The sequence below is a fragment of the Canis lupus genome, chromosome 14, assembly GCF_048164855.1.
Source record: "Canis lupus baileyi chromosome 14, mCanLup2.hap1, whole genome shotgun sequence".
Classification (NCBI taxonomy): domain Eukaryota; kingdom Metazoa; phylum Chordata; class Mammalia; order Carnivora; family Canidae; genus Canis; species Canis lupus.
The window spans coordinates 41,751,812-41,763,893 of NC_132851.1; the positions used below are offsets into that span (position 1 = coordinate 41,751,812).

Below are 12,082 nucleotides of genomic sequence, written 5' to 3' on the forward strand. Positions count from 1 at the left end.
TCTTGGGGGTTTCAAAGATGCTACATTCTGAAATATCTGCAAGACTGAGCTTGTCCCCGTGAAGGGGTGAGAGGAGCCAGGTGCAGTGACTTTGTCCACATAGTGACAACCAAATGGAGCTAGAGTCTCGGGAAGAGAGCACAGAGGCAGAAAAGGAGGAAGGTAGTGGGAAGGTAGGAGAGGGGAGGAAGAAATGGATGCTTCTCCGAGGCTGACCTTATTGGATAGAAAGGTGACCCCATGCAGATAGCAGATAAATTAATAGCCCACCCTCTGGATCCCAGTGAGTTCCAGACCACTGGTAAGAATGTGTCCCTCCTGGTAATGAAATTGTTTCTTGCCTGTCCCTCTGGAGGTTGCACAGCATTAAATAAAAGTTGCATGTATATGAAAATTGTAGTAGATGTCCGTGTTTCACCGAATCTAAGATACTATCAGCTGGAAGATACATCCTTATTTTAGGAAGCTCTGAGAAAGAAAAACAAAGCCCTGCTAATTTAATCATGACACAATATTTTGTTATGGCTGGAAATTTTTAAACATATGGAAAAAGCTTTTTCAGGTGTATTTATATAGAGATTGTTCTTGTGTATCTCTCTTGAGGATACATACAAAGGCAGATGGAAAATAAATTAATCAGGATATTCCTAAACACTCAGACGTTGAGTCTTTTTAATCACATTTCTGCTCAGAGTCACTGATGCATGGGATTTTTCACACAAGGCAATCAGTCCTTCCTGCAATCAAAAGTATCAGGGATGCAGTGTTTATTAAAAACGTGCTTTGCTGTAGTCTTGGATTTTCTTCCAAGTCAGTGGAACCAGTCGGTAAGTTTTAATGTGCGGGCAGTTATGTCAGGGCCATTATAGACCGATGTGAAGGTCAGATGGCCGCCAATTTCAGAGATGCTAACATGTGGGAAAATGCACATCTTAGAACTGAGGAAGCCCCCCAGTAAATCCTTAATAGTGCAAAGGTGCCCAGATCCCTCTTGAACTACCTGAACTGCATCCTGGGTTGAGCCTTTCACAAATAAGCCCTGGTGAGCAGATGATGCAGGCTTCCACAGCCCGAGAAAATAGAGGATTTCTAAATCATGGTGGCTCAGAGCCTCCAACAGGTGGATGGCTGGACCTCAGAGTCCCTTGCTGTGAAGCCTCCAGAATTATTTCAGAAAAGGAGGCTCAGCAAATCTCACATGGAAAACTGCACAGCCCCACGTGGTGTGCTTTTCTCCTTTGACCCATGCTTATCAGTGGCCCTGAGGCTGCCTGGGTAGGCCTCCAGGAGTCACCTGCTGCCCCCGCCCCCTGTGAAGCTCCAGCGTCCACGCCAGGGGTGTTATCTCCTAATGCTCCCAGCAATGGTTAACGTCCAGGGGGTCAGAGTTGGAGCAGTTTTCATATAGCAGTGGGGACCAACCATGGTTTCCTCAACACCTCATCCTGCTCCATTTCCTGGGTCTCAAAGCATCAAGGTTTATCCCGAGGGTCCGTGGACTTCTAAGAGACGCTCAGCTTCTGGAGCTAATAATAGGCAGCCAATATAAATGATTAATGAATTTTTATTTAGTTTCTAATATGACTTATGTATTCATGCTGGGAAAAGATTCTATTTGCAAACAGAGCAGATCAAAGCCAACTCAGGTTATTTTAGAGTTCCAAGTTTGTACATGCAAAAGCTTTGGAAACTGCATCAACTCATTTACAAAAGGCGATGCAAAAAGACCTAACTGCAAAGGTCCCCTTTTCAATGTGTAACTGCTACTGTGAGAGATTTGACCAAACTCTGTGCTCTCTGGGGTGCTGCGCCTTTCCAGCCACAGAATCATCATCCACATTGCATTATGCCTTCTCTCGAGGGGACATTTCCTGGCCTCATTTGGGGACCATTTTTGTGCTCTTAAAAAAAAAAAAAGAAAAAGAAAAAAGAACAACAACAACAAAACGAAACAAAAACAACTTTCTAGTCTATCTGTAAACTTAAAACTACAATCTCACAAGGAAAACAGGGACGCCCTGGCTGCTCAGCGGTTGAGCATCTGCCTTTGGCCCAGTCCTGGAGTCACGGGCTCCCTGCAAGGAGCCTGCTTCTGCCTGTGTCTCTGCCTCTCTGTGTGTCTCATGAATAAATAAATAAAATCTTAAAAAAACCACACACACACAGGAAAACAAAAACATCTCTAGATCTCTGAATGAACATAGTCTTTTTTTTTTTCTTTCCTGTCTTGGCTTCCTGTTTTTCTTCCTGCCAGTTAACCCTCATCTCCGACAGTAGAATCAACAGTCCCCTGTTACCCTGGCAACGATGGTAGGATAATAGAATTAGGCTGTCCCAGGGCTCCATTTTGGCATCATGCTTTTGGAAGAAAAAAAAAAAAGGCAACACGATCATGCAATATAATTTGTAATAAATTTATGGCACCAATTGGTCAAAGATAATGTATGTCAAATTATCAGTGATTTAAAAAAATTCAGCTGCAAGAATAAGACAGGAAGTTGTGTCTCAGGATAAGGATTTTTTTTTTTTAAAGATTGTATTTATTTATTCACGAGAGGCACACACAGAGACAGAGAGGCAGAGGGAGAAGCAAGCTCCATGCAGGGATTCAGACATGGGACTCGATCCCGGGTCTCCAGGATCACGCCCTGGGCTGAAGGCAGGTGCTAAACCACTGAGCCACCGGGCTGCCCAAGGATTTCTTTAATATATGTTTTCCAGTCAGCTTTGCATGTTTCTCTTGACATTTTATTTTTTTCATCAATTTAAAAAATAATGACTAAGAAAAATTTACCAGCAGGGCAGTCTCTGAGAGCATGGCTGTTTTACTTCAATAGATTTGAAAATTCGTAAGAATCCCTTCTACTTTCTGCAAACATATTCTTCTCATGGAAAAATAAGTTGCCACCCGAGGGATTACATTCCTACGCTACCACATTCAGCACTGACGCTCTGTTGCAACCCACTGCTGATTTGGGAACCTGCTTTTAGTTTTTTCTAGGCTGATGTTTCTAAGACTGTGAGTCTATTCGCCTGTTCTCTTGTTTCTATCGGATTCTGGCAAAATCTCAAGGGTGAGCTCTCATCTTTATGATACTCAGTGGGACCCCTTGAGGATCTCTGGATCTGATTCAGTATTTTTCATGGTTGATTCATCTCATTACTTGATTCATCCTTGAGTGTCATGTTCATTCATTCTGTCCAACCTTTTCTCCGTCCCAAAGCAGTTGGGTTTCCTTTGGATAGTTCCAAACAGAATTGTGGGAATTAAACTTCCCACGTGGAGGATAAAGGTATGCATAATTTAATTCATTCATTATCTATTTATTAGAAACTAAGAATGTTGACTCCATGTACCAGTATCTTGAGGTAATAATACAACGCAGTTAGTTAGTTAGTTTACAAATCTTCCTACCAGAAGACATACTTATAGGTGTTCTCCATATTGACAGTCTGATCGAAGAATTATATAAAAGTGATTTTTTTCACCTATTTTGAAGAATCTTAGTCACACGATACACAAGAGACTCCTTGTTCAAGAGGAAAGTCCTTGTTTCACACTCGAGAGTGAAGCTTATATAAAGCTATTTGGGGGATCCCTGGGTGGCGCAGCGGTTTGGCGCCTGCCTTTGGCCCAGGGCGCGATCCTGGAGACCCAGGATCGAATCCCACATCGGGCTCCCGGTGCATGGAGCCTGCTTCTCCCTCTGCCTATGTCTCTGCCTCTCTCTCTCTCTCTGTGACTATCATAAATAAATAAAAAAAAGTTAAAAAAAAAAAACTATTTGGTGTGAAGTGGACTAGATATTTGAATCGCTTGGCCTTTATAAGCTGAAGGCAACCAAGTCAAGTTTTCAACACCTACATGGGTAAACTTGATTTATTGCTCTTCGATTTTTTCTGGGACTTGGATTCTCTAGGCAGACACACTATTTACTCTCTAGCATCCAACAGTTTGTAACGTGGGATGGATGGGGCCCTTAATGACACCAAGAGCATGATATGGCTTGGATATTTTGCCTGAAAAGTAAATAACCATTATTTTCCACCTCATATACTTACCTCTCTCCTAAAATGTGAGGTCAGTGTTTCTGACACTGAAATCTAACCTAGCTAATTGCAATTCAACAAACATTTATCTGAAGCACTATTTATTTGTAAAACACTCTACAGGGTATTGAGGTGAGTCAAAGATGAAAACCAAACTATAAAAGTCCATTGTGGGAAGCTGTTTCTCTGGGGACTCTTTTTTTTTTTTTTATAAATTTATTTTTTATTGGTGTTCAATGTGCCAACATATAGAATAACACCCAGTGCTCAGTGCCCTTCACTCAGTCACCCCCACCCCCCGCCTACCTCCCCTTCCAGCACCCCTACTTTGTTTCCCAGAGTTGGGTGTTTCTCATGTTCTGTCTCCCTTTCTGATATGTCCCACTCATTTTTTCTCCTTTCCCCTTTATTCCCTTTCACTATTTTTTATATTCCTCTGGGGACTCTTTATTGATATTCCTTCATCTGTGGTTGTGCTCATTTTAGAGAGTTTATATAATTATCCAATGGAAATTCCAGGGGGCTCGTTGAATCCACAGCTGAGCAGCCCGGGTTCGGAGATAACTGTGCCTTCTCTGGATCCATAGTGACAGCATGTAAGGCGGCTCCGAGGCCTCCTGTCCTCAGTGAAGCCCTTACTATATGGTAAAGTCTCAGTCCAGAAATGTGAAGAGCGAATAAGACTTTGGAAACTGGAGCCCTTCTCCAGGACCTTAGTGGTGACAGACTGCGTGAGCCTTAACGCCCTAGAATCAGACCAGAAACAGAATGGGATGGCCCGGACTCCCCGTCAGTTAATTCCACTCATCTGGTTCCATTCTTCTCACTGTCCTCCAAACAGAATGTACTGTGTCTTTAGCTAGTTTAGGTAACTGATAAGAATTTATGGCTCTCATTTTTTTGAGCAGCATCATAAGCACTTCATATACATCTTTAATGTATTTAATCTTTCCAAACACTCTATGTAGTAGGAACTACTATTTGACAAATAAGGAAACTGAACCTCAAGGTCACTCAGAGGATGACTGATCGAGGATTCAAACCCAGTGTTGTGTGGACCCAAAGCTCCCATTCATAACTAATCTATAAACTAAGAAATCCTCCATCTTTCTTGTTATATAGTAAGAAAATAGTCCTGTTTTCAACGAATACTGTCTTTACTGCACTTAGTTTCTTTTCTGATTAGAAGTTCTCTGCACTTCAAATTAATAATTGAACTGTGAATTTTTACTTGTAAAGTCATGTTGGTGGGGCTTCTGGGTGGCTCAGTGGTTGAGCATCTGCCTTGGGCTCAGGATGTGACCCCAGGACCCGGGATCGAGTCCCACATCGGGCTCCCTGCATGGAGCCTGCTTCTCCCTCTGCCTGTGTCTCTGCCTCTCTCTCTGGGTCTCTCATGAATAAATAAATAAAATCTTTTTTAAAAAGTCATGCTGGTCAAGAAGGATTCAATATTCTATATGCTGAAAAGTTTCAAGGACAGCATATTTTCCCTATTTCACTGATGGTTAGTGGACCTCTTTTCCCTTCCAGTCACCAGCGTGGTTAGAAAATAAAAATCAATAGGTTCTCTCCATCCAAACAGAAGTTCTGAGAACAGCACTTGGGGAGTGAGTCATGGCTTATTGCTTTTCTGTTGACAAGCGTTGCTGAGAAAAGACAATTATTTTGTTAATGACCGGCAGAGTTGCTGCTTCATTTTCAGCAACCAATTTTTACTGTTTTCAATACCAAAAAACAAAATAGCGAATGTAATAGTTATAAAATTTGCAGCAAATGGAGACATGTTGTGTATATTTACTCTGATTCAAAGGATTTTTGGAATTATGCTCCAAGAGCCAAGAATATGGTTAAAATCCTCACCATGCAATGGTGATCACACACAGAAGAGTATGTGGGCAGTATCTGGAGACAGGATGAGTAGAGAATAATTAAAATTTGATGTTCTGCTTTCTCTACAAATAAGGAAATAATTAGATATTCTGATTAAAAACTGATGCCAACAAGAAATACCCAGGCCTGCATCTAACTGCTGGGTTATCATTTCTACTGGGAATTGAACAAGGGATATTTTTTTTTCTTTGAATTGATCATTAGTAGTATTTTCCAAAGTAATTCTAGTTTGGATAATGGAACATTTTACCCTCTCTTTAGCTTCCAGAGTTTATGACTTACTATTTTAAACAAACAGATGTCTATTGGTGTTGAACTTATGCATATTTGAAATATTTCTGTATTAGTAATGTGGTTTACAGGTTTTTGTTTCATGTTTTGAGGGGGTTGCATAAATTAAGGAATGAGGTTAAGAAGGAAAGGACTTGTTAGTCTTGTCCTTTTGAGAAGGGCTTTAGAGAATAGGAGTCGTAGTTGTCTTTAGCCACTCTGCCTTTATTTAGTTCTTTGACCAAACCTGCTCATTTTTGGGCCTCAGGGCCTTTACACATGTCACCACAGCTGAAGAACTGTCCCCAACTGCTCCTGCCCACCTCAAACCTTTACATGATCAATCTCTTCTAACTTTGGTAGACTCTAGTTTAATGTCTCCTTTTCAGAGAGGCTGACTGAGACTATTTAGCTTGAAGTAGGCTCCCTTTCTTTTATGATTTCTTGTTATAACCACTTCTTTTTCTTAGAAATGCTTGTTATATTTTCCATAATACCTTTATATGTTTATTGTGTGTCATCTACTACTAAAGGCAGGAAATATGCCTGTTGTGTTCACTGTATAGATCCAGCAACTCTCTGATATTTTGGGGGTGCTTGATAAATATTGTTAAATGAATAAATGATTGGAAGAGTACATTTGAAGGAAGAGAAGGAGCTTCTTTCTGAAGGGAGGCTGCTAACCTAGCAACGTGAGTAAAACGTAGGGAGTAATGAACTGATATTGGGAAAAGGTAGCAAATGGAGTAGTTAGAAGTTGCTATATTAATAGCAAGCAGCTGGGAACAAACTGTAAACAGAATGAGAGTGGAAAGTGATGCGAATAGTGTTTTGTTGATGTCTTCTATTGAGGATGACTGTTAATTTGGTGATTTCAAGGAAATAGGATTATATATTAGCTTAAAATACGTTGCACTGAACTCTAGCTATGTTGTTTAAGCAACGTTATCAGTGGAAGGCATGGGTGTAGTTTTACATACCTTTGTATTTAAAGTCTAGCTGTGTCTTAACCTTGGTGGCATTCAGTAGATTGTTCTGGAATACTCATTGCCTGAAAGAGCAAATAATTGTAAAGTTTATCCACTGAAATAGCAGGTTGATTCTTATATCAGCTTGAGGTAAGTATGTGAATCACAATTACCAAAATGTGTTCTCACACCGGTAGATACTTCCTTATGCTTGTGGCAGGCTGGTTTCCAGTATCTTGGACTTTCAGTTCATCCTTGAAAGAGAGATGACTCTTAACTAGTCTCATTATTTTAAAATTGTATATAAATATTAGGTATGCATACGTATGCATGTGTATAGGCACATACACACACACTATGTTTTTAACATCTACATTTAAAATATCACAAACTTCTTAATCATCCTATTGAATATTTTTCTATCTTTCAAGTTTATTTATTGGCTGTAATCTTGTAGAACCATTGTCTTGCCTTGTTCAGGTTAAAATTAGTTGTTTCCACCCAGAGGACACACAGTGTATATACACACCATCACAGACACATTGAGCCGTGTGTTCCGGATACTTTGCAAGCACAACTCACTAAGGTAGGTATTGTTACCTCCATTCTACTGATGGGGAAATTGAAGATTTGGATGGCGAAAAGAGCATTCTCACTGAGGTATGCTCGAATTTGAACCAAAGCTTATTGACTTCAAAATTCTGCTCATGCTCTAGCATTCTGTTCAACCCAAACACCTAGAAAAATGGAGCTGGGACAGATTACTTGGGGATTTCAGGGCAAAAAATAATTGGGATGAACACAGAATTTTGATTTTTTTGTCTTGACTAGCGCTAATATTCATGCCCTTCCCACTCACTACAGTATACTTTAAAGATCTGGACATTCAAGGGATCCCTGGGTGGCGCAGCGGTTTGGCGCCTGCCTTTGGCCCAGGGCGCGATCCTGGAGACCCGGGATCGAATCCCGCATCGGGCTCCCGGTGCATGGAGCCTGCTTCTCCCTCTGCCTGTGTCTCTGCCCCTCTCTCTCTCTGTGACTATAATAAATAAATAAAAAATTAAAAAAAAAAAAGATCTGGACATTCGGGTATAAAACTGAATTATTTTTTCTCTTCTTCCCCAATAAGTATTTCCTCACTCATGTATCTTATCATGATAAGATATTATCATGTACTTTGACTACATACGCTTCTACTTTGCCAAGTTAGAGCCCCTTTATACTGTCACTTAGAGATAGTTAATAGAGTGTTAGCTCTTTCTTTCTCTTCCTTCCTCACTTCATCTCTCCCTGCTTCTTTCTTGGTATTATATACAATTCTCTACTCTCTGATTCTGAGTTCAATTCTGAGGCAGATATTTCCATTTTTCTCCATCTTTTTCTTCAGTGAGAGTTCTATATGAAGAAAATTCATAATGAAAGTCCTCAGCAGTGTTCAAAGTTGGGAAATTGTAACATCACTGAGATACTGCTTTTCACCTTGACAAACATTATTGAAAATTGGTAATATGCACTGCTGGCACTTGTGAGAGTGCAGTAAAATAGGAACTCACATACTAGTAGAAGTGTAAATTATACAACTCTTCTTATCTGCAGTTGGCAATTTATGTCAAAAGCTTTATACTGAAAGAATTCTTACCTCATCAATTTTACCCAAAGGAATTGACACTACAGAACTACTGAGACATATGTACACTGATTTTTGAACAAGAACACACACTCAGTGCAGCATTATTTCACTAAATATTTTAATTTAAATTTTCACTAAATAATTTAAACATCTAGCAATCCAGAAAGCGAAATAAAATATGGTACAATTATTGGAAAGACTTTTTTTTAAAAATTTTTATTTATTTATGATAGTAACAGAGAGACAGAGAGAGAGAGAGAGAGAGAGGCAGAGGGAGAAGCAGGCTCCATGCACCGGGAGCCCGATGTGGGACTCGATCCCGGGTCTCCGGGATCGCGCCCTGGGCCAAAGGCAGGCGCCAAACCGCTGAGCCACCCAGGGTTCCCTGGAAAGACTTTTAATACACACATTAAATCCATGTTTTTCAGAAATGAAGATATAGGAAATGACTCACTATGTGATGGTGAATGAAAAAAGCAAGATGTTAAATAGTCTGATTTTATATATGAGAGCACAGTCAGTACTGATAGATGCTCTAACAAACAACCCTTAAATTTCAACCTCCATTTCTTAACACAATAAAGCCTTATTTTTTGCATATAACATAGCTAGCTCAGTGCAAGGGGGGTAATGGTTGTGAATTTGTGACCCTGATAAGCTCAGTGTATGGCTTCAACTTTGCTGGGGTCATCCAGCTAGCAGATGGGGGAGGCAGTGAGGGGCATGGATGGTGGGGGGGCTCTCTCTCTTAACTGCCTTGGTCCACAAATGATGCATTATTTTTGCTCACATCCCATCAGCAAAAGCTAGGCACTTGTTCCTTCTCCCCTTAAATTGCAAGAAGCGGCAATGTAGTTTTGTGGCCATCATCTTTGCATGCACTGAAAGATATTTCACAAAATTAACATCTCACGTGAGGTTTTCTTTTTGTGTGTGACTTACTTTCACCGTTGTGCTATTATTGTCTGAATTTTCTAAAACAAATGCAAATTAAGCTGATATCAGAGAGCTGTAAACATTAAGAAAACGTGAAGTGCAGGATGAGGGACAGCTGCATATCCTCCCTCTGGAGGTGTAGACAGGTTGGGGCACTCACCATTGTGGATGTTTTAATATGGCCCTTGCGTCTTAAGAGATCATTCAGACACTCGTCAAAGTGGCAGCAGATCCACTGAGCACAGCGTGAGGAGGTCCCTTCTCTATGCGTGGCTGATTTGGATGTAATATTTATTAATACAGATCATCTGGACGGCTTTGCCTGATCTGGCTGGCTTGGAGGATTTTCCACTCTTCCCTCCTTGTTCCATAAGTCTCGTTCCAATACCTTTCCCTCTGGCCAAGAGAATGTTGTCTGCTGGCGGAAGTGGGAAAGTGACAAGGCAAATGTTCTCTCTTTTCATCGTTTGTCAACAAGTTATGCTTTAGCAAAACCACTTGCGCATGAAGATGCAGATTGAGAATGCAACTTATACAATGCTGATGAGGTCTGAGAGGTGATTAAAGAGCTAATATTAGAAGCTTGATGTTAGCATGTAGTGTGTTCGCTGCCCTTTTTAAAGATCACCTGCTGGTAGTGGGAAATAGAAGATACAAGCCATGTGGGAGGACTATGACTCGTCCCATCCTACACATTAGATTCCACATTTTATCTCTGGTCCCCACTCTGGACAGTGAACTGTAGAAATACTTTTCTGCTAAGATCCTTTTCAACACTCATCATTGGCTTCAAAGCTCATGTCTTTCATCTCCTTGCCCCCTACTTATTTTTCTGTTTCACTGCGTGCCACTTTCTTGCACTCGTCCTGGTAAAGAGTCCACCATGGCTATTTAATATTTAAAGGCTGGGATCATTTGCAGGTTTTAGTTTAAAGGTAACCATAGCACACATGCACACATCCATTATTAATAGCAGAGATGCACTGTAGGTTCTCAGGAATCTTCTTTCCTTTCGATGTTAGCTTCGTGTGGGTGCAGCTGTCATGAGAATGAAGCTGTGATATTGCCTTGTGGCAAGTGGACTGTTGCGATAACAAGGGATCCAGAATTATATGAACTGTTTACATGGATGGACGTGATCATGCTAAAAAGGGACATAAAGCCACAAAGTGACAGGCCACGGAAAGTCCGGTTTCGGATCGCGTCCTCTCACAGCGGGCGGGTTCTGAAAGAGGTGTATGAAGATGGGCAGCCATCCGGCTCTCTGGATTCTGAATGTGCCAGCATCTGTGGGATAGATGGACTGAGCGAGCCTGACGGACAGCAGAATGGCCACATAGGATCGGAGGGTGATGAGTATGAGAACGACCAGGACAACTTGCTGGTGTTAGCAAGGGCTGCCAGCGAGAGGGGTTTTGGGACACGAAGAGTCAACATTTTAAGCAAAAATGGCACAGTCAGAGGCGTCAAGTACAAAGTGAGTGCCGGCCAAGCTCTATTTAACAATTTGGCCAAAGTCCTGCAGGTAAGTCAATGCACTTTGTTCATCCCGGCCTTTGTTCCTAACTCACCCTCTTGATACCTCTCTGCCCTCCAGTTGAAAGCAAGCCTCTCTTGTTCCTTGACTCCTGCATACTTCATGAGTCACTCCTCCATCTAAGGTATTGCCTCAACGGCCATCGATTAAAAATAGGGTCATTATGCTTAGCAAATTAAATGGATTCTCAAAGCCAAATTTCTAACATTTAAATGGTCTTTTCTGACTAAAAAAATGCATCTGTTTCCTGGCCCAGAAAAATAGATGGACTTTAGTGTTCAAAGCATCAGAGCACAATTTAGAAGTTCATCTCTGGTTTATAACCCTCGAGTTCCCAGATTAGCATTTATCGTCACTTGTATAGATTTTAAGCCAGAGAAGATTGAGTGCTGCGTTCAGCGGCATTGGATTCGGTTGGAAAGGCATGAAGCTGTAAAGATGAGCTTTGACTTTCCCCCACTGCTTTGGAGGTTGCAGGTTTGATTGGAGGTGCGTTTCCTTATTCATTTGCCCATAAGAACTCTAGAGTGTCCATAAGAATAATCTCTTGAAAAAGTTATTCCTCTATCAATATATAGACTGAGATCCAGATTTTATAGTGAAAACATTAGCCTTTAAAATGTGATAGATTTTGCACAGTAATGGAGGAATGTATCATTCAGGTCCTGGGGCCTTTGGCAATGATCTAATGTTTAGACAAATTTTCAAAATTGCCCGGAAGCATTGGTAAAATGATTTTCTGTTGAAAATGGGCCTCATTTTTTTTCAAGAATAGAATTCATAATCACTATCATTAAG

The 12,082-nt window shown here is 40.9% G+C and overlaps 1 protein-coding gene across 1 annotated transcript in view; it reads left to right on the top strand.

The window, feature by feature from the left end:
* Nucleotides 1–10,879: 10,879 nt before the first annotated feature.
* Nucleotides 10,880–12,082, top strand: part of GRXCR1 (glutaredoxin and cysteine rich domain containing 1) — a 115,300-nt gene continuing 114,097 nt past the window's right edge. The window contains exon 1 of the mRNA XM_072773896.1: nucleotides 10,880–11,272. Within this exon, the coding sequence (XP_072629997.1) occupies nucleotides 10,889–11,272 (384 nt within the window). The 5' untranslated portion in view covers nucleotides 10,880–10,888. The remainder of the gene's footprint in view (nucleotides 11,273–12,082) is intronic.